The 23148-nt window shown below is 38.1% G+C and overlaps 1 protein-coding gene and 1 pseudogene across 1 annotated transcript in view; both read right to left on the reverse strand.

Annotated features, from left to right (window-relative positions):
* The window catches only part of LOC111332602 (L-fucose kinase-like), a 21684-nt gene extending 3260 nt beyond the window's left edge, over positions 1 to 18424 (reverse strand). The window contains exons 1-24 of the mRNA XM_022937965.2: positions 18268 to 18424; positions 16830 to 16981; positions 12830 to 12880; positions 12300 to 12437; positions 12080 to 12152; positions 11461 to 11561; positions 10867 to 10947; positions 10151 to 10270; positions 9604 to 9802; positions 9160 to 9296; positions 6578 to 6691; positions 6134 to 6193; positions 5720 to 5845; positions 5505 to 5603; positions 5029 to 5177; positions 4320 to 4534; positions 3753 to 3901; positions 3473 to 3534; positions 3094 to 3178; positions 2932 to 2995; positions 2250 to 2347; positions 1798 to 1832; positions 1405 to 1505; positions 1 to 429 (exon numbers count right to left, since the gene is read on the reverse strand). The exon at positions 1 to 429 is cut by the window's left edge and continues 23 nt beyond it. Of these exons, the coding sequence (XP_022793700.2) occupies positions 1 to 429; positions 1405 to 1505; positions 1798 to 1832; positions 2250 to 2347; positions 2932 to 2995; positions 3094 to 3178; positions 3473 to 3534; positions 3753 to 3901; positions 4320 to 4534; positions 5029 to 5177; positions 5505 to 5603; positions 5720 to 5845; positions 6134 to 6193; positions 6578 to 6691; positions 9160 to 9296; positions 9604 to 9802; positions 10151 to 10270; positions 10867 to 10947; positions 11461 to 11561; positions 12080 to 12152; positions 12300 to 12437; positions 12830 to 12880; positions 16830 to 16981; positions 18268 to 18358 (2929 nt within the window). The 5' untranslated portion in view covers positions 18359 to 18424. The remainder of the gene's footprint in view (positions 430 to 1404; positions 1506 to 1797; positions 1833 to 2249; positions 2348 to 2931; positions 2996 to 3093; positions 3179 to 3472; positions 3535 to 3752; positions 3902 to 4319; positions 4535 to 5028; positions 5178 to 5504; positions 5604 to 5719; positions 5846 to 6133; positions 6194 to 6577; positions 6692 to 9159; positions 9297 to 9603; positions 9803 to 10150; positions 10271 to 10866; positions 10948 to 11460; positions 11562 to 12079; positions 12153 to 12299; positions 12438 to 12829; positions 12881 to 16829; positions 16982 to 18267) is intronic.
* A 186-nt stretch (positions 18425 to 18610) lies between these two features.
* On the reverse strand, positions 18611 to 22548 carry LOC148735027 (uncharacterized; annotated as a pseudogene).
* Positions 22549 to 23148: the final 600 nt, after the last annotated feature.

Below are 23148 nucleotides of genomic sequence, written 5' to 3' on the forward strand. Positions count from 1 at the left end.
GCGTCCTCCCTGAGTAAAAACACACCAATCTTTTCGTGATTTCATTCACTGTCTTCTCACTAAGCTCCACTTTCTCCGTTTCTACCTTCAAAGGCAAAGAAGCCTGAGACCGAGCGATTTTGAAACCAGGCACCAGCCCTCCCACGTTATCCTGCCAGCCACCGCCCGTAGTTAACATCTGTTCCACGATCATCACAGTGTGAATCAGTGAATCCATGCTGGCTGTGCGGTCGGTTACCCGTAAAAGCGCTGCCAGTATAACTCCCGCCAAAATACTACTTGTGCCCAGGCCACTCCCTTGGGGAGCGGTCGACCAGGTGTGAAGCTCAAAGCCGGCTTGATACTTTCTGTTCAACTGTTCGCATAATTTTTCGCTCGAGGGAAGAGTTACGATATCGAGTAAACAAAAACAAGCTTTCAAGAGCGCACCTAGAGACAAAAACAAAAAACAAAGAAACAAAACAAACGAATGCAGTAAGAAAAAATTTTTGACCTGACTAAATCCGGCACATGAATTATTCAGGAAACAGCTTCAAGGGTGAAATACCAGTAAATCCCAGAACCCGAACTTTTTACAATGAAACGGTCCATTCTCTGAATCGAAAACCTACGGTCGATTCGTTCAGCTACAATTTCAGTTTCGATAACTTACAATTCAGCGTTTACTAGTCGACTTCAAAGAGAGCCTCCCACAATCCAGTTAAGGTGTAAATCATGGCCTCTCCCAGTTTATTTCAGTGAATCAACTCATGTGATATTAATTGAAAAAAAAAAAAAAAAAACAGGCATAAGAGTTTAGAAAAAGATTAATTTTCTCAGGAGCCCTGAAGTCACATCCAACGCTCCACACTTGAACGTTTAAACATCGAAATTGGGCTGGTTCAAGCAGTTATCCTAACCAGCTTTACTTTTCTTTTGATGGTGTTCCTGAGACTTCTACTCTTAAAATATTTAGCGCATAACCAAACAATTTTTTTTAACCGCTTTTCTCTAAGCAGATAAGCCTTTGCCACATATCGTTTTGTGGGATGGGTGTCGTCCAAACAATGCAGAGTAGCATAAGAAGTCTATTTTTTTTTTTTTTTTTTTTGTAAAGCATACAATGTCGCTGTATACTATTAGTAAGATAATGTAAGTAATTTACCGTAACATAATGAAAGTACTTTAATGTAATGTAAATGTAGAGTATGGTGTAGGTAGTGTAAGTAATTGAGAGTAAGTCATCTAATGTAATCAAGTTTATTGTAAACTATACTTTTTCAGTGGTGTGTTCTCAGTAAATTGCTGTAAGTGACGTATTGTAACTGAGTCCTGTATTGTATTGTAGGTAGAATAATGTTTTGTAAAATGCCAAAAAAAAAAAAAAAGAAAGAAATTACAAAAAAAAAAAAACAATAATCATACCTGGGGCATTTGGCTGGGTGTAATTTTCTAAATGCATCAGTTCACTGCAAATCACTCGAACACTGTGTTTTCCTGAATGAATCACCAGAACAATTTCAAGCCTGAAAAATTGAAATAGGACAATTGAATTACGAATTTCATTTCCCCCGACAAGCAAAAGCAAAGATAACGTAAAACATCTAGATTAGGATGCGTGGAGAAAGTATGCATTGAGTAGGGGAAAGATTAATGTCCGATTTGTTACACTGCCTTTTAATTTATGGCCTTGAGAGCCGTAATGGAGACTAAAAGGACAATGCAAAGAGACACAGGAAGGCAGTCCTCTTGATTAAATAAAATAAACATCAGTTAAACCAGCGTCGGGGATACGGAGATAGATGAAGTTTGACTCACTTGCTTATCTTCCGTACTTGGGCCTTGGTGACTTTCTACAAAGAAAAAAAAAAACAATTCAAATACTTAAGAAGCTGGAAAACGTAGATGCTTCATGTTACGCGTGTTAGGTTCGAGTCTTTTCCGAGTCTTTGTGTTGTGTTTTCGAGCAACAAACTACTCTCGCAGAGTCTCTCTCCACCCGGGAGAACCAACAATCTGTCAAGGAAACCTAAAGCAAACCTAGAGGAGGAGTGAGTGGAGGGGGAGGGGGAGAGAGAGGGGGGGAGAGGGGGAAAGATTCCTACAATTTACTAATAAATTATGATCCTTCGTGAACAAGCATATGTATAATTGTTTCCAAACTATCAGGTACCCATATGAAACATATACATCCCATTGTGCCTATTATCTCAAATTATCGAATGACAAGTGACGAAAAAAGACAGATACAACGAAAAAAGAAACCCAACCTGTCCATTCAGTTTAACAGCAACATTCAGCACTGCTCCTCCCTGTTCGTAGGTAATTGGAGGCGTATCGCTCCATCCTCCAGAGAGGTCTATCCGCGCTGTAAAAGGAATATTTGTTCATTAAGTTAAGAATTGCCTTTTACAATTGCCGATCGTCTTTTCCTTAGTAATAACAGGCTTGAAATCTTTAAAATCGACGTTTTCTTACAGAGTACCCAAACGATCCTCGCCCAAAATACTGTGGCCCTTTCCGACCTACAGTTGCTTAAGTTTGAATTAAAGAGTGGCTTAAACGCAGGTTTTTCAAATGGCACTTACAGTTACCGCCAAGAGTCGTGGTTCTTTTCAAAACCACCTCTGCATGAGTACAACACGATTATCATTAATAATACCTGGTTCAAACCCTTCACCTTTCATATCATGATGCGCAGCAGAATAATCAATATAGCATAATTAAAATCTGCCGCAATGGTGATCAGAATTTTGAGTGGGAAAGCTAGTGTCTTTCCTGGATATGTTAATGTTGTCAATAGGTTGTTGAGCGTACAGAATGGAGACCAGAAGCGTACAACGAAAAGAAAATACGCTTTAATTCAAGGGGTGTCGCTACAAAGTATCCTGGAGTACCATAAAATGCGGACGACAGACATCCAGAAAACTTTGTAACAAAAACTTCGCAAACCTGGTGCTTCTGCTATAACCCAGTGTCCCTTCGGTACAGAATCGCAGCGTTCCGTCTGGAAAAACTGATGCAAAAACCAAAAACAGAGAAAGAAATATTTAAGATTTAAAAAACAAGTTTTACTCTTGCTTCGAGAAGGTAATGCACTTTTGAGTAACGCACCTGTCTGGCTGTGAGAACTGCTCTTCTTCTCAGCACTTGTTCAGCTCCTTCGTAATGTCGCGCCGCTCGTATCAGCAGATGAGGTCTGATCAAGATAACATAGTTTGAGAAGATAATTTACAAAAACCAAGCTTTCGAAACTAGTAATCCTTGCAGCATGCAAGATGAGTACGATAGACGAGCCCTGTACCGGCCCTACTTGCCAACGAGCTCTCTGTATCTTAGTGATAGAGCATCAAACGCAAAGTGAAAGGGTTGAAGGTTGGAGCTCTCATAGGGTCTACTCGTAATTTTTCTTTAATTTTGGGTTAGTTCTGTATCTTACTTAAGAAATTACGATGTAGGATACCTCTTTCATATCATGAAGTTGTAAATTTACCTGTCAAGCCATTTTGATCGTTCTCGGGCAAGAGCTTTTATCCCTGACGAAATTTCTCCTTTCTGAGCGAAAAAAATATACATTTATGACAATGCTGACATTTTAACCAAAAAATATTAAACTTTTCTTTGACGTCGACTCGATAAGTATGACAAAGAAGGCTGTTTCTAACTTACAAAATGAAAATTAATTGGTTAAGAGTGCTCGGCAGCATTTTGATCAAAAACCTAAATAGATTACTCAGACTGATTAAGCAAGGAATACAATTCATCAAACATACATCAAGCAATTCAAAGGCGTGCATCCAAGATTCATTGCGGGCCGGTCCACTCCTCAGCCCAGCCCTCTCTCCTGCCATCGCACCTAACACGTCAGCAATGCAGGCCAAGGTCCGTGCAGCCACGCCTGGGGAGGTGGCGCTGGACGCAACTGGAGAATGGAAACAAGAAAATCTATGAAATCATTAATCGTTTAGTGGGAAAATTTAAAGACGTCAACAAGTTTATTCGAAGTATCTTTACTTCCCAATCCGTTTTTTCTTCAGACTTATTGTGTTGACAGAGTCAGTTGGAAGACTAAAGTAGCAAGGAAAACCCAGAAGTTTGTTGAGTCATCTTCAAGTTTTCTGTATTCACTCCCAAAAAAAATTCAACAACAACAGACCGCTCCAAGCTGGGGCTAAGCGAAAGTTCTGATCAGGTGTCAAACAACAGAATCTCATTAGAATTTAAGAACATATATCACAGCGTTTCATTACTGCCAGTATAACGCTGGAGGGAGGATCCCATGTATCTTCGGGTGCTCTAAGCTACGCTTGGCCTTCAGGTCAAAATATAGTTACTTTTACCTTCATCCAGAACTTCCAATATCTGCATTGCAAATCCTTCTTTCCCACAACTTTTAAAGAATGGCACCAGGCAGTTGCTCTCACAATTCTTCAACGTTTCCTCCACCTCAGTTTTTCCAATTTCAAACCACAATTTTTTTCTCCAAGCAAACTCTGCACTCATATCGACAGCATTTAAAATGTCCTTTAACGATAACCTCAACGACGAACGCCACCTGATATCAGAACAAATACTTAGATCAGTTTTGAGGGAAGAAATTATTTTAGAACTCTGTAACCTTCCCGAAGAATGCATCATATTAAAAGAAATTACTAAATATCTAAAACTATTCATCAGAAACTAGAAAGGCCAGCCGATCCCATATAAAGTAACCCAATATTTCCCTACCTGAAAGAAAATCGCATTGTATTCGCGCCTAACCAGGGATTTGAATAACTTTTTCGATAAGCATCTGCCGAAAGCGTAATAGCCAGCTGTGCTTTGCGAGGGGCAAACACTAGAGCATGCTCGGAGGCTCAACAAAAGCCGGAAAGCGGCTTTTATTGAAACCCCTGGGCTAAAGAAGATATGATATAAGGCCTGTCCACCTCACTCTCCCCTGCCAAAAGGCATGATCTGGTAACCATCTCTTTCATTTTTCAAAACCTCTAACCACTTGATGTAACCTTCCTCATAGTTCTTAGGATGCTTCGCGAGTTAACAACTCACCTGTTGAGTATTTGCCGATCAGGAACGTCAGACACTCCTGTACTTGCCAGCCATAACATGTCATCTTTACCAGCATCTTCCAGCAGAACGTCAAATGGGCGAACGACTGGAAACAGCTTAGCATTGTACAGACTTCTCTGCTCTTCTGGCTGAAGAATTACAAGGAACATATTTACTTTCGTATAAGTTTGCAAAGTACCTTTCCAATTCTAGATCTTCCTACATGGCTATTCACGGAATTACGGGGAACATACTCACTCATAAAGCACGGAATATATATTCTGGAAAATTATTTTCATGACTCCTTTCATTCCGACAGGTGAGGGAAAAACCCTTCGCTCGTAACCTAGCAGTCGAAAGTTTGAGCAATGATTTGGTGACTAAGATACATCAAGTTAACCCTTCCATGATTTTACAGACGAAAACGGTAAAAAGTTGAAGTAAAAAGTCAGGTAATGTTTAAAGCGATCTCGTACCAGACCGATCCAAACTTCCTCAGGGTTGACTCCTGTTCTCTCAAACAACACTTTCCACGGCTTGTTGCAATATGTACTGTTAGGCGATGAAGCAGGCATCTGAAAGATCATAATTGATTAAGTCACTTTCACAATAGAGCTTTTAAGAGTAGCACAGACGACACGGGAACAGAGGAGGGAAGGGACGGACTCAACAGTAATAACACATTTCTCACCTGAAGCTCATCATGGATACCAAACACCACCAGAACCCTCTGGGATTCCCCTCTCAAACCGGGCAGAGACACCCTGTAACCCAGAATACACAAATCATCATGGAGAACAGTCCCTGGATAAAGGCTCTGTAAGTGGAGGGAACAAAACATTAAGGCATATCGTTAGTTTTTTTTTGGACAGTTTGTATGTATTCACTTTTATTCCTAAGTAAAGAGAGAGGGGTAGTAAGAGGATAGCCGCGTCTTCTCTGTAAACACAGAAAAATTAAGCGGCCAGGTCTCGGACCCAGTCCTTTGGGTCCAAAGTCCAGCGCACTACTCGCTTGGCAACCACACTTCCCACATAAATTCGAAAAATTTCATTATTCGAGACAATTTTTCTTTTTTGCACAGTTACCCTACTGAAACACTGACCTTAAAGTCAGACGCAGCAATTCCTGCTAACACAGATCCCGATCCAAAGCTTAAATTTCCCTACAAGTGCAAATGGAAAATGTAAGTAGACTGGAACATGTAAGTAGAATGGAACAAAATAGTCTAAAAGCACGCCTAGATTACATATCACACACAAAAAAAGCAAAAACATAAAAAACGATTAAAAGTGGTCAGAGCAGAATCGAGAAACAAGTCCACGATTGCATTGGCTTTGACATTCCTTGCTATCTGATTGGTTCACAAAACATCAAGCAATACCACCAACCAATCAGATGAATAAGTCGTGACGCGTTCACCCACGTTTTCCCGCGCTTCAGGGAGTTTACTTGTATTTACCATAACTTCTCATAAGCTCCTAGTAAGTTTTCCTTTCCTAGCGAGATTTAGAAATTTGAAAACAATCACGGGCATGCATGCATGTACCTGCAAGTGGCAGTGAGAAACAACAGACTCCTTTCCAAGGTTGACCCCGCCTTCAATTATAGAATTCACGACGACAGAGGAAAGATCCACATTTGGGTTTACTCCTTGGCTGTTCTGTAACCAAGAAAAGAAATGAAAAGAGCAAACGAGGAGAAGCAACTCTACTCAAATGGCAGCTTACTCATTAGTTTCTAAATAAATAAATGAAACCTCGTAAACTAAGCGTTTCCATTTCCTTGAAAAGCGCTTTTAATAATAACTTTATTTATCCTGGTAAGAAAACCGGTCAGTCGATCAAAGATATAGATCGACTGGTATTGATCGGTGACCAGTTAAAAAGAATTACAAGCAATAAGAATTACAATTACAAATCTAAAATGTATAAATTATATATAAAAATTACATTTAACTTGTACAAATATGATTTACGCTGTCCGTGTTTACGAGGTAAGTGAAAGTTCTGCCTTTAAATTGTGCGAGTGTTGTGAGCTCGCGAATCTCTCTTGGCAGTTTGTTCCAGGCACTCGCAGCCGAAAACTTAAACGAGGTCTGTCCACATTTGGTTTTAACTTGTGGTAGATCTAATAATGTTGGATCTCTAAAGGCTCGACAGTGTCTCTGTGATCGTTTCACTAAGTACCCTGTCAACTGCTTAGGGCAGTTGATGTTGTTAATTATCTTGTAAACATACTGTAACTTGATGAAAAGGCGTCTACTGTGAAGTGATAATAGTTGTAATTTGGCGCGCATCTCCTGAGTAGTTTTCCTCGAGCTTGTTTTTGAAATAATTCTTCAGGGCTTTTCTGTTTATAGCGGTGACTGTTTCGAAGGGATTTATTTTCATTCCAAATCCGAAGACAGTCGTGACTTTCTTGCCCTCTTGTGTATTTGATCGCGCGTTCTCATGAGTTTAAGAACACTACTGTCAAGCCACGGGTGCGTCTGTCTACGAATACGCTTCTTCTTTAGCGGAAAATGTTGGTCAATCAAAGATTTCATCAGCGATTCCCAGGCTGAACACATGTCGTCAACGTCGTTGAAAGAGTCAATCAGGCACCATGGAGCTTGCTTCAGGCTAGCTATAAAATCATTTACATTTTTGTCTTTCCAGGAGCGCGTTGTTATGATCCGATGTTTGTCCGGGCGAGTCGCTGAGCCATGCATAACACCGTAGACGGGATAATGGTCGCTGAAAGCTTATACTGATTGCACCTGCTTTTTTAAACAATCTAAGTGTTGAGGTGATTAACACATCAATGAGGGTGCTTGTTGTCGAAGTCACACCCGTTGGTTCTTTTATCAGTTGTTCAAGCTGATTGACTATGGTAAATTTCAGCAGTCTCTCTGTCTGCCTTGAGGTATTTAAAATGTCACAGTTGAGATCACCGATGACAATAACTTCCAAATTGTTTTTAGTCGCATCCCTCATAACATCGTCTAAATAGTTAAAAACCTCGAGGGATTCGTCTGGAGCCTTGTAAACGCATCCAATTAAATATTTCACTTTATTCAGTTGCATTTCTATCCAAATGGCTTCAAAATCATCCTCTAAATCCCTTCTTACAGTGTGTTTCACATTTTCCAGTACATGAATTGCCACTCCACCTCCCCTACGATTTTTCCGGTCATGACGGTGCACAGAATAGTCCGATAATTCAATTTCTGAGTCCGAGATGGAGTCGTCTAACCATGTCTCTGAAATTCCGATAAATAGAGGGCAAATATCTTGAAAAGTTAGCCTCAGTTCGTCGATGTGAGCCATAATACTTCTGCAATTGAAGTGGGCCAGCCATGGTTTGCGTTTTGTAGGTAAGCGGCAGGTGTTATCCGAGGTCCTAGCGTTTGAACTCATGACAGTCGTTTGACAAGAGCTTGTGTTCAGTTTGTTAGGTGCATCGTTTCGTGGTCCGGGATGAGGATGGACGTCACCATGTGCGACGAGTAGCGATATATTAAACTGAGCTGTGTGGAAGGCGCAATACGGTACTCTCTTTCCGATGAACTTGCGCTGAAAGAAGAAACCAAGATGGCCGCTGTCGGAAACGTGCCACGTGCATGGATTTAATAATCTTCGATCCTGATAATATTCGATGGCAAATCCGTCTTCATCATCTCGGATGGCTGGATAATGACCTACGCTTTCGTAATTGTTTTGTTGCATCCAAAGTTAAGACGCAAATTAAATAACATAGCACAGATGCCCTGCAGTTAAGTGGCGACCGTCCGGGCGCCATGCTCTCTCGCATGACAACTTAAATGAAGACAGAACGAAATTTATTGTTTCCAATAAATATCAGAGTTACACAAACTGAGATTTCCTTAAATAAATAGACAAAAAGGTGCTCCCTTTTCACCTAAGGGAGTGGTGCGAAAGCCAAACAAAGGAGCGCAAAGTGGTGAATGGTACGGAAAAGAAAGATACGTTCGTTTTTCAGGTTATTGTTTTGCTAGCTTCTTAAAAGTGGTACTCCTGTGGAAGAAACATCAGTCAAGGCGAACCGCAAAAATTTCTTCCCGCAAAATCACACAAGGTCCCATTCTCAAGTTATACCGTAGATTATCTATTCAATTAAAATTTGTACCTTGTGAAAACAGACATGGGTGTGCATGCTTAGTTCAAATGGGCCGGGTGCAAAATTCTCTACACTTCCTCGCATCTGTCTCCTGTAACATTCTGCTGATGGCTGCATGTAGTCAAACTCACCCTTCTCAATGACAACTTAAATGAAGACAGAACAAAATTTATTGTTTCCAATGAATATCAGAATTACACAAACTGAGATTTCCTTAAATAAATAGACAAAGAGGTGCTCAAACGTGGAGGTTTGACATGAAGATGAACCTGTTATCCTCAAAAAGAGGCTCTATGGAGTAAGATGATATGGGACTTACATGGGAGTACCGGTAAGCAAGTTCTGCCCCTGATATATCAATACATTGACAATCAATTCCTTGTTGTCAACACCTGATTTCAAATGTCATGAATAATGTAAAAATGAGCGAACAATTGGTGAATTATCAAGTACCTCCTTTCAAGGAGACTCCTCTCAGAATCTTCCACAGCGTAGCTCTTGCACCTCTCATTAGTGCCAGTTCATCCTTGGAGCTGCACTCTATTCCCATGGGAGTACTATGACCATATGATCCACTTCTCTCGCCACAAATGAAGTCAGACTCGGTAATATCCTCCGCCAAACTCAGAAGTATGTCGAAGAACAGGGACAACTATCAATACACAAAGGACTATCAAATTATGATATCATCTTTACCAATAATAAAATTTGATCATAGGCCACTAATTTCTACAGTACCAGGGATCAGTGTAAAATTTGGTAACAACATAAATGAGTGTTGCTTCTCACCCCTCTATTCATCATTCCAATTCCTCTATAAGCTCTGACAAAGGGCTAACACTTAAAATGTCAACTTGAGATAATTTTTAAGACGACCAGTTTACAAGTGCACTATCAACTCAGCTGATAACACCAAATTATCTTGTGATTCCCACACACACCACCCCCCCCCCCCAATGCAACACCAGTTTCTTTGGAAATGTACCCCCTGTTTTCATACCTGTATGGGTTCTGCTCCAGTGTCAAGTCCATAATAAGTACAGGCATCAAGAGGTGCATACACATGGAAACTTAGTATTTTCTCAGCTACTGGGATGTTAATGTAAACTACACCACTGACCTACAACAGCAACAAATCACTCAGAAGATAATTAAAATCAACAGTAATACCACTCTGAGGAGTATCATTCAACCCTTAAATGGCCATGAGTGACCAAAACAGAATTCCACCTTACAATATCAATACAATATCATGCAGACATTGAGACAAGAATAAAGAAAAATACTGATTAGGGAATTATCAGTTGATCCAAAGTCCAATTATCTAAACAAACATCATACATGGCAGACAGTAGTCTGAATCATGAATGAGATCTTGGGAGTGAATGGATTCACATGAAAACTATATTTTAGTGCCTTACTATCAAGCAGACTGACACTACAAAATCGAGCAACGGAAAAAGGGAATCCTTCCACTCACTCAGAGTACTCATAAAAATTATTTGGAACAGTCTATTTAGTTAGTAGCTATGAATACCCTAAGGAGTAAGTGTCTAATTCACTGGACTTGGCTACTTATCACAGTTCATGCTGATTAAAGCAAGATATGCAACACTGATTGTTGCAACTATAAAAGACAGCAGACAGTTTAGTCAAATAAGGTTTAAACTAAGATGTTATTAAATTTAGCATACATGTATACAAATATTTATTTACCAAGGGAACTTTGTCATTTTCAAGTGTGCAAGTTTTTAATATGTCAGAAGTTCCTCTGAAGATGATGTCTTTGACTCTGCCCTACAAATGAAAAGGCTATAAATAAGTGGCTTCAACTAGTAAAAAAGGAAAAATGATATCTTCAACTCTGCCCTACAAATGAAAAGGCTATAAATAAGTGGCTTCAACTAGTAAAAAAAGAAAAATGATATCGTCAACTCTGCCCTACATATGAAAAGAATATATGGCTTCAACTAGTGAAAAAAGAAAGTAAAAGCATTGTCTTCCATGACTGCTGTGTAGAGAGGGCAAGGGTTCTGATCCCCATATTCAATCAACTCTCTGGGTCTTAAAATAACTGACGTTATGCTTTCTGTGCAGTGAAATATGCAAATTGTAGATGTGCTGGACCATATGTAGGCCTCTTTTCCTGTATCTTCACTGCTTTAATGCTTTAATGCTTTAATGGTTGGCTGGGGACAAAGACCTTTATGTACTATCACACTATTTGTTGAGAGAAGATTGTGAGTGAAATTGGAACTACAATTCATTCCAAATTACAAAGAAGCAAATGTTATCATTAGCCATTAATACCTGATCTCCAAGCTTCACAACACCATGGCCTTTTGCATATTCAACATCTCCATGAAACAGCAGCATCGCAATACCATCTGAAGACTGCTTCCAGTTTATCCCTATAGTCATCAGTTGAAAGAATTGAAAAAACTACATTACATTGACTATTAGTCAAACAAACAATTTATATTGAAAATACATTTGAAACTGATTGCAGTTGAAAGAATTGAATTGCAAAATTGCAGAATTGCAGTTGAAAGAATTGAAAAAACTACATTACATTGACTAAAAGTCAAACAAACAATTTATATTGACAATACAATTGAAACTGATTGCAGTTGAAAGAATTGAATTGCAGAATTGCAGTTGAAAGAATTGAAAAAACTACATTACATTGACTATTAGTCAAACAAACAATTTATATTGACAATACATTTGAAACTGATTGCAATTTCAGCATCACAGTGATAACAATGAAAATTCTCATGAATAAGATGATAATAAAAGTACATGTAGATCGAGATGATGGTGATGATTATAATGACTATGATAAGTCATGTGATAGTAATGAAAATGATGATAACAACAAGTTTGTACTCTAAGTCAGCAAAAAAAAAAGAAAAAAATTATTTCATACTTGTATCAGGTGAGACAGTCAACATCATGTCTGTGCTGCAAACCCACACCCCGGGAGGAGCATTCACAGCCAACTAAAAGAAATATAAAACATTCATTTATCAATACACTAACTGTATATTAATTATATCACACTGTATGGAGAAATTAGAAGTTAATCACTCCTAACTTGATCTAAACAAAATGTGTATAATTATAAGACGGTTGCTGATAAGTATTACCTTGTTGGAAATAACATCAAGCAGAAGGTCAAAGTTTGAGACAATGCAGTCACAAAGATGTTCTTTGGATTCCTCTGTGTGTTTGCCTGGTAAAGTATTGAAGAACCGTCCACAAGAACTAAAAGGAAAGTCTCGACCCTACAAAACCAAACATATTCTATATCTCAACATAATCTACAATTGCAGAGAAAAAGAAAATTATTGTGTTGATTAAAATTGAATTCCAGATGCTAACAACCAAAGGATCTAATACCACATCTCAAAATAAATGAACTTCATATTTTCATTGTAACCAAAGGATTGAGTTTATTAAATATCAAATCTTTGTACTTGTATATTGAAAGAATTGTGAAAACAAAAGGATCAAGTTTTTCCATGATGTAACAAGAAAACTCGACATTGTTTCAATGCATTAATTACATGATCTGATTTAGAAACGAAAAGGTCCAACCAATACTCTGCAAAAACAGATCAATTCACTTCCACAAAATTTCTAAATTAAAATGATAAAAGGTACCCATAGTACCCACCATGTGCATAATAAGAATGTTGGCATTGTCCAAGACACTTAGCGTCAATGTCTTTAAAATAAACAAAAATGGATTAGTAAACAGAATACAGTACCTGCTGCAGTAATTTAAAACTAATTTTAAATGAAAAATACCATACTTGAGATATTGGTACAACAAAAGAATACCTAAAAAGTAATAACAACAACAACAACAACAACAACAACAACAACAAATTTAATTTTTAAAAGGTTAATATGGAAAATTACAATGCTCAGGCCTGCAAGTAGCAAGGGCTATTCGAGGTGGGCACAAGAGAGGAAAATAAAAAAAAGAAAAGAATTCTATAGAAAATGAATATTCATATGTATAATTATATGTAAAAGAACAATCCTAAAAGAAATCTAGTTTGCCGTGTGGCTTATAGACAGAATGAAACAGGAGGACAGATTGTAGTATATACTGGAAGTACACACAGTTATAATTTTAAGAATTGTACTCAAATATATATATTCTTATATAATCATCCTCTTTTTACAGAATCTCAAAGTTTTTCCTTTACTGCGCTTTTAAATTTTAATTTAACTTAATTTACAAACTTGACAAGTCTTTTATAAACCAACTTTTCAAATATTCTGTTAAAAATTGATAACAAAAAGATCGGTCAATAATAATAATAATAAAATTGATTTTTTTTTAAGTGTTTTGATAGGAAATGGAATACTGTTCCAGATCAAGGTGCCAGAAATAGAGAAGGCTCTCTTCATATTTTCAGTTCTAACTTGTTCAACATAATAATTTTCATTGGTAACAGATCTAGTCTGGTAATTGTGGACAGAAGCCAGCTTCATGAACATGTTCTTAATGTTATCAGGAACGAGATTATTGTGGACATCGTACATTAAAAGACTCATTTGCTCAAAGCACAAGAATGATATCGGCAACTGTTTAGTTTGTAAGAATAACGGAACTGCATGAGCTCTTGGATCAGCAAAGAACATTAGCCTAAGGGCTCTCTTCTGAAGAACTAGTAGTTTATGAAGATGCGCTTCAGCAGTGTGACCCCAAGCACAAATGCCCTAGCTGATATAGGGTAAGATTAAAGAGCAGTGTAAAGTGAGAAGTACATGACGGAGAACAAAATGTCTGAGCTTGGCGACAATTCCGATTGTTTTACTGATTTTCTGACAAATGTAATCTACATGAATTTTCCATGAAAGATGCAAATCTACGAGTACACTAAGATATCTAATGTAGTCTTTCATTTGTAACAGTTGACTGGTGTTTGAATTGCTATTTACCATTTTAATATTAGGATAAAAAGAAATTATAGTCTTTTGGCGTGAGCAAAAGATAATATAATTGGTTTTTTCGATGTTCAAGGTTAATTCATTGACAGCTAGCCACGAGGAAACTTTGTTAAGTTCTTCGTTAATCTCAGATTCAAGTTTTTTGACATCGCCGTTTGCATAAATTAAACTAGTATCATCGGCAAACAAGTAAAACTGAAGTTTAATTAAAGACTTAGATATATCATTTATATACAAGAGAAAAAGCAAGGGTCCCAGTACAGAGCCTTGGGGTACTCCACAGAGGGTTTGATGAGCATCAGATATATAACCATTGATGGTCGTATACTGTTTACGACCAATTAAGTACGACTTAAACCAACTATTCACTATACCTCTGAAGCCGTAATTTTCAAGTTTTTAAAAGAATAATTTCCTAATTAACTGTGTTGAAAGCCTTTATCAAATCAATAAATAAACAAAAAGCGAATTGACCATTATCAAAATTAGTAAAAAATGTCATTTAGGATTTCTAGAACAGCGTGTTGTGTACTATGCTTGCTGCTGAATCCATATTGTGATGAATATAATATATTCTGTTTATTGACAAACTTGACAAGTCTTTTATAAACCAACTTTTCAAATATTCTGTTAAAAATTGATAACAAAGAGATCGGTCAATAATTTCCAGGCTTTGATGCATCTCCTGATTTAAAGACTGGAACTATACTTTGGCAGTTTTAAGTTTGGCTGGGAAAGAACCTGAGGATACTGAAACATTAAAAATTTGAGCTAAAGGTTGGGAGATATGGCTAGACAATTTCAAGATACTGACCAGGCATGAATAGAGTCCATAGGCTTTGTTATTTGGTAATAGATTGATTTCAGCTACAACTTCTGCAGGAACAAAGGGTCAAAATAAAAGGAACTTTCTATCGGCTGGTCTAAGAAAGTACTAAAATCATTATCCAACGACGAAGAAGGGATATCTGAAGCCAACTTATGTCCAACAGTTGCAAAGAAAGTGTTAAAAGAATTACTTATTTCCTTTGGGTTGAATATCGTTTCCAAGTCGGCGTTAACAAGGCAGTGTATTGACGATCGGTTACTATTAGTCTTTCTTGAAATGATATCATTTATACCTCTCCACGTTTCTTTGGAGTTAATATTTTCTTCAAAATGACATTCATAATAGTTCTTCTTGCTTAGATGCGTTAGGCTAGTTAATTTGTTTCGGTATACTTTATGGTTCTCCCAATCTGCATTAAAAAATAAATTATTTTTTATTCCTATTGAAGTTCAAATTCTTTTGGTGATCCGTGGTTTTGATAATATTTTTTCCCTACACCTGGAGAGAGTTTTCATCAGAGCATGCTTATTTACCGAGGAGTTTACTTTTTTGTAAAAAATTGTGAATGATTTGTTTGAGTCAATGTTTGAAATATTATTCCTTTCTGTTTTTTTCATTTCAGAAAGAAACCTATTAGCATTGAAATTGGAGTAGTTGCAAACTTTTTTCCTTTGTTTCCGTCTCCTGCATCTATTAATTAGTTAATTTGGTTAGGCAGGGGACGTTAATGAACCCACTCACGAGATTACTATGATGTGGTCTGGCCTGTTTACTGGGAATTGGGGGGAGGGGGCATCTTCAAATAAGTTTCCTGCAATTGCTTGTAAACTGCTGATGCAGTCCGGCCAAAAGTCCCCCGAAAAGTGTTGTGATGTGCATTTGATCATATCCACATGTTAATTTGCGCAACATAAATATCAAATTATTATTATTATTATTATTATTATTACTCAATGAATAAGGTTGTGTTGACACAATGCAGACCTGGGTAAAATGGTCCGTAGTATCAGTTACTAAGTTGCCGCATATAAAGCTGTTTTCTAAATTATTTGAAAAAATATTATCAATTAATGTAGCTGACTTTCCATAAACCCTCATGGGCTTATCGACAGCTGGTAATAGTGAAAAGCTTTGCGTTAATTCTAGCAGTTCTTAGAGTAAGAGCAAGATTCAAATTTAAGAAGGTCAATGTCAAAGTCACCCATTAAATAAAATTAATGTTTCTATTTCTCGAGGAATATAATTCTATTGCAGAGGAAAGGTACTTAAGGAAATCATTGGCCTTGTCATGCTGTCTATAAACCACACCACAGATACTCTTTTTCTTAATATTTACAATCATAAGAAGAATTAGAAGTATGCTCCAGAACATTATATTGCAATTGGTTGTTGATATACATTCCTACACCACCTGCGGAAAAAGGCGTTGTTACATAACTCAAAATAGTAATTTGGTAAGCTTGGAAGATTTTCATCACAAGCGTCATCACTAATTCGGATTTCGGATAGTCCTATAATACTATAATATATTTCCTTTGGGTTGAATAGTAATTCTGAAATCAAGTTAAAAGAATCCTGTACCGAGTCTTTTTAAGTAACAGTTTGTGTTGACAATGACTCTGGGGATTCATGGAATGTTTTAACAAAAATTAAAGTTTCTAGATTACAATGTAATTTTGTAAGTGACATCATACATTTTGTTTTTCCTAAGAACTAGTTCAGTTCACTGATTATAGAGCAGTAACTTGACCAGTTTGGTCTTGACAAACAATTGAGCTCTGAAACTATTTACATAAATGTACATGTACTTCTTAAAGTTATAACCTTCAAAAACATAGATATAGGGTTGGAAATAGTTGCTGTAACATGCTTTAAATTTTACCTCATGACCAGCTTTTGCACTCAGATGTTCAGTGACAACAAGCAAAGCATTTATTGTCGCCCCACCACTTCCTATACGAGCCTTAGGATCTTCCAAGGTTAAAAGCAGTACATCTTTATCAAGGAAACCTTTATTCTGGTGAATTTCCAGTTCTGGTGAGGGAAAAGTATAAACTGTCACACAAGGACCAGTCTTCAGCTAATTATGTTAAACAACAACTGAACAATCTAAGTTCCAAGTTGAACGTCACTGTCCAACCAGTGTTTGTAAGCCCTAAGCTCAAGCAACAACTCAAGCGACACGACATTATAAGCCCCCCCACTGTCAACCTACAATGTCTCATTTATGAATATAAATGTAACCTGTGTGATGCAGGGTATGTGGGTTATACACTTGGTCACTTACACGAGCGCATAGAAGGGCACACTAAAAAGTCATCTTCGATTTACATACATTATAACCTCCAACATAATAGTGAAATGCCTGAACGCTTCATTGAGCAATTTCACATCATCACGAAATGTCGCGGCAAATTTGATTGCCTTGTTAAAGAAATGTTAGACATTCGCATGCGTAAACAAGCACTGAACATGCAAACAGATTCCATCTGCGCCAAGGTGTTTGTTTAGGCTGTTTATTGTAATTTATACTTATCTTGTACCTTTCCTTAGTTGCATGCTAGTTAACTAGTTTCTTGATAAAGGAGTCATGATGATTCCGAAACATCGAGCAGCAATAAATCTTTCCTGGTTTTTTAAATGCCTTTGCTTCAGCAAATCTCTACTGATCACAATGAAACAAGGTTCTCTTAATGAATGATCTCTTTAGTAAACAGCTAGCAAGATTTTTTCACCATACACCTTGATCAACAATATCCTTTATTATTTTTCTCTTTTTGCAACAAGAGTTACTCCAAAAGAATCGGCCAATGTTTGATTAATTCATTGACGTCTCTTCCCTACATCTGTAGTGTACAGGGGTGTCATAACAAATGTCAATTAGACCAGACCTTGGTTGTTCGAAGAGTGGATAAAGCAATCCACTCCGATGGATAGCGCAGTAACTTTCGTTGAAATTCATCCGCCGAATAGTAATTTATCCTACTGCAGAAGTCCAATATCTGCAATATATCGAAGGACTCAAAATTTACCAACAAACACAAATCGGATCGATGATATGCGTTCAAAGATAAATTGGAACCAGGGAGCGTTAAATTTCGATTCCCATCCTGAGCAAAGTTTTTTAATATTGACTATTGAAGAATAGACACGTGCTAAAATTAGCGCTGTGACATTGGCCAGCAAACTCCCTAAGTCGTGTCTTATTCTCTACTTTAACAAGTCACACCAACGTTGCTTGTTTGCATCATCTGCAACCCACCTGTCTTATCACTCGACATCAGAAATAAAATAGCCGTATACACTACTGTATAGAGTACCTTTCTGGTAGATGTGAGCACCACTTTTGCTTTGACAAGTCAAGACGATTGCCGTCCATCGCTTGCGTGGTTCACTTCCTGTAGCAGCCATTAGTTCCAGATGTACACTCGTTAGAGCGGAGAGGCATTTTGTCTGCGCATGCGCGACAAGAATTGATTCGTCGCGATGACAAGTTGATCAACATTTCTAACTCTGAGGATACTCATGGTGATTGCGGGCTCTTCGGTTGAGGACATTTTAATGATCAAAGTGTGAACAAAACCCGAAAAAAGCCCGAAGACTTGAAGTTTGAGATTTGATTTACTGAAGATCAAAATGTGCACATGACCGTGAAGGTTAGTCTTAAGATGTTGATGTTTTATTTTTGTGAATCACAAAGTTGTATGTGGAGACGATCGTGAGATATTTGATCTGAGGAAAGATGGAAATTTAGATTTTGATCTTATTTTACTTCAACTTCGAAGTAAAATTGCGTTAAGTTTGAGGTGGCCCCCAAGCATCGAATCACTTTCAATAACATCGTCTTTTCGTTCTCTTTATAGTCATATAGAACACAAGGCTTAAAAAAAGGTTCCAGCTTCAGGATTATAAGTTGCTCTTACTACAACCCTCGGCGAATTATTTTTCGGGAGGCTTTGGTGGATTTTCCAAGTCATGACCCAAAACCGTCTTTGGCCATTTTGCTCTCCAAGTCGGCAAAAGTACCATAATTATTACCCCATACATTAATTATGCATTCAGACTAGTAGACTTTGTTTTTAAAGTTTTGTCGTGAAAGACAACGAAGTGGAATGCATAATTAATGTATGGAGTTATATGGTACTCTTTCCTGCTTTGCCTTGCGAAATCAATTTTGAGTCGAAGTGCACTATGAATTTCAAACCAGTGTAGTTATCTTTCACTTTGCTGTGTGTGTCATGATTGTGAAGTTCTTATTTCTTAAGGTGGCTCAATAGGGTTATGCAAAATCACGAAGCGCGCGCCAGTGACATCAATCGAAAGTTAATATTCTCATTGTTTTTGCTATTTTTCAAATCAAAGCTACTGAAACATAAAAAACAAGGGCCTAAATTTGCTGTACAACAGTCACCTCTGAAGTCAAGGCTTTTAGTCCCAAATTAAAACTACTCAAATATCGCCATTTTTTGACGTCTGTTTGACTTTGATTTCAATTTTCTTCAATTTCCTTTGGTAAAATTTTCTATTATTCTCCGACCGGATAGAGTCTGGCAAGACGAAACTTTTAAAATCGAAAAAAATAGGGGTTGTCAAGGTAGTTTTTTCGCTTTTAACATTTTTGTTGTTTTTTGGCTGAGCGAAAAACTTGTCTTACAAATTTTTCTGATAAATTCACAGCAAGGAAAGCTTAAAGGGTATAACATCTCTGCCAAATTTCAAGGAATTTCACTTAAGGAAATACGAGAAATCTGAGGGGGAACTTTCTATTTTCTCACCTCAATGACAACCACGTCATCAGAATAGGAACTCGCCAAGATCGCTATTTGAGCATGCGCGAAATTTCGAACCACGCGGTTTTGTCGAGGACGAATGTGTAAACACGGGCGATCATTATCTTTGACGTTTTTGTACAAACTGCTTTTGACCTGAAAATCAGTTGAGAACATACCATAATTCACTATGCCGCAGAATCCTTGGAAATCTCTTCGAAGTGTTTCAAAATTGCGGAGACTATTCTCGTCGTGTTTGTGACCCTTGGAAGCGATGAGCGACTGGACAATGGCGGTCTCGTCAAAATACACACAAGACCTTTCCGTCCAAATCGTTGGTACAAATTATTTAAATCCTCATATCTTAGGCCACTGCCAGCAATTTTTTCGGCAATGCTTTGCTTTATTGGGCTATCCGCATGAACTGGGTTGTACAGCTTTCCTCGAAAAGACAGGAGTCTCTGAGGACGGTTGTCAAGATATTTCAGGTCTTCGGCGGCGTCCTTGACAGGGATTACAGAACTTCTGTTCACCAGCATTTCATCAGACAAAGCCAACCTAGGCGAAAGCAAGATTCTTCGAAGAGCGATCACGTCCTCTAGGACGTCGTGGGCATCAAAGGTGGTTTGAAATAAATGTTCGTAAACAGAACTCTGCCCAGGCTTTGGAAATTTACCTTCTGCGTTTTGGATGGAAGAGTGCTTGCTTTTGATCACTGATTTCATCAGTGTCAGAGTGTCTGCAAACTGGATGGAACTGATGGATGGAACTGAGCTCCGCAATAAAATTTTCGCCACCGTTTCCAAGAAGTATTGGAATATCAAATGTGGCGGCGTTGTGTCCAGCCAAGATTGTGCAAACAGGCTTTGTGGATCGTCTTGAAGCTGAATCTATGCTGGCCCTCAAAAAAGTTAAGAACTGCCTAAGTACTTGCGACAAGTCAAAGGCTTCTACTACTCGATTATCTTTGAAAAGTCGGCGGATTCCATTGACAGTTTTAACTGTAAGTTTGTTGACCTTTGACGCGTGAGAATCTATGTCTCTGGTTGGTAGAATATAGCATGAGAATTGTTTACCTGACCTATCCACGGCAGCGAGCTGACATACTTCTGCTGATTTTCCCGTTGAATTTGTCTCGATGTCAAATGAAACAAAGTGATCAAATTTACTGTTATCAAATTTTTCCTTTTGAACTGTGGGTCTCGAAGTGTATTTCGGAACTGCATTTTCGTACTGTTCTTGTTGTTGTTTCGTGACAGCAGCGGTTATATCATAAAGATCAGTGATTGAAAGTTGAGAATTGTTCAACTCCAATGTTGTCGCAGAAGAGTTTAGGTTCAGGCCAATGCCACTTTCATACATGGTACCTTCTTTGCCCTCGATTTTCGAGGTTTCTAAAATCTGGTGTTTGTGTAATTGTGATCGACGTCGCTTGAATGCAACTGCTGATTTCCTTTGTTTGTCCTTCGAACTTTTCATGTCCATTTTCGTATTATGGTCTACACAGAAAAGACCTGGCTCTATGTTAAGTGATGCTAGAGTTTGAGGAATGTACCTGTAACCTAAATTTACTTGAGGGACACTGCAGGACACTCGATAATCATTGCTTTCACTTCCCCCGTAAAAGCGAATTTTGGGGTTCTTCGAGCCCACCACACTGTTCAGACTCGTTACGTACAGAATTTGCTGCAGGTGCAAGTTTGTTTATAACAATGTCTGTGCTATATTCATCAAAGAGAGATTTCAGGGCTTATTGAAGGCTATCCCCTTGGAGGTCTTTGCTATAGGGAAGATCTCTGTGACAATAATGAGAAGGGTCTTTCTTGTATCGACACCATGTTTCTCTACAACCAGTATGGTCACCAAATGCATGAGGCACAATGCTTTTAATTGCAGATTTTATGTTTGTAGCATCCCCCTTATTTTGTGCAATACGGTATGTAAATGATTTGACAACGTAATTTATGACTTTCTGTGACAACACTGAACTGTTGGGGAACTTACTTCATTGGCTCAAGTTGTATAGGCATGTTGTAAGGGATCTTTTTATGTGAACTGTATCACTCCATTTTTCCACACCATAGGGTACCTTTTGCTTTAGGTGAGATTCAGTCATTGAATCATCATCCCCAGTGTAAATTGAAAATTTGACATTTGATTTAGTTACCTCATTGAAAAGTTCAACTGCAGCTAAAGGCTCCATTGACTTTGAAGAGCCTGAAAGATATTTTCTACAGTCGTGGTCATTTGTTTGTTTTCCTGCCTTTTTAGCTTCATCACGGGAGCGGCACATTTTAGTTTTTGTTGTGTAGTCAAGGACCTTACCAGTTGAAAGGCCCATGACGGCAGCATGTCCGGTCTTAGAGTTGAAACCTCGCCCCCGTTTCTGCCACCCCATGTCGTAAGAACAGGCAATAGGTACCAAATTGTTCTGGTCAGGCTTGTTGCCATTTTCAATTGCCTTCTCTTGTTCAAGGTTTAGGAATTGCTGGCAACTATTTTTTGCTACTAGCTCTATTGCCTTTCCAGCTTCCCTTTCCCGATTTTTAAAAGTTGATGAGTTCAGTGCAGGCACATTGAAGATTGAAAGTAAATTGTTTAAATGGGTGTTGCCCACTCCTGTGTGTAAACAGCCAAGGGCAGCTCTTGCATTCACATCAAAGGTCAATGGACCGCGTGCACCAGATCTGTGCTCTTTTGATGTTTTAATGGTGTTTTCCGCATTGCATTGGCTGCATATAACAGTAAACGTGCTTGCCAAGCCACTGTGCTCTTCTTCAAAAACATTGCCAAGAGACAAAGGGCCTAGAAATATTGTAAAATACACTGTAAACTAACAGGGAAAAAAGACTCCATCCACAGTATTTGTTATGTTCTTTTATATGAAAATGGTGTAAAATATGCTATGGTGCAGTTAAAAATAGTGAGAATTTACCGTAATTTTAAAATAAGCGTTCTGTCAGACCATCTGTAAGGGTTTCTAAGTCCACCAGTCTGGATCCTTGTGGCAGGTTCGCCTTCCTCTTAGCTTTATTTTGCTGATGGGAATCAGGGTTAGAGTCAACAGAACAGGTAGGCCGATAATTAGAACAAGCTTGACAGGAAAATCTTACCAAAAATTAAGACTTCCGAATAAAGAAAAATGTACTGACCTCACGTGCTCGTGTCATTCGTTTTGCTGGGGGTTCGTTTTCCTTGGATATGTTATCATACTGGAGCTTCCTTTTGGCATTCCACGTTTTGAACCTTTCGTGTAACCTTTTTATTTTTGTTTCTTTTCTGGTTTCGATCGCTTCCACTTTCCGAAAGCGACCTGACGCATTACGGATGTTGTGTAGGCGTTGAGTAAACTTCTGGTCTTTCACTGTCAATATTGTGCTCATTACTGGAAAGTATCAATGCCGTTTCACTCTCGTCAAGTAAACTTCGCGA

This window comes from Stylophora pistillata, chromosome 3 (genome assembly GCF_964205215.1).
Source record: "Stylophora pistillata chromosome 3, jaStyPist1.2, whole genome shotgun sequence".
NCBI lineage: Eukaryota > Metazoa > Cnidaria > Anthozoa > Scleractinia > Pocilloporidae > Stylophora > Stylophora pistillata.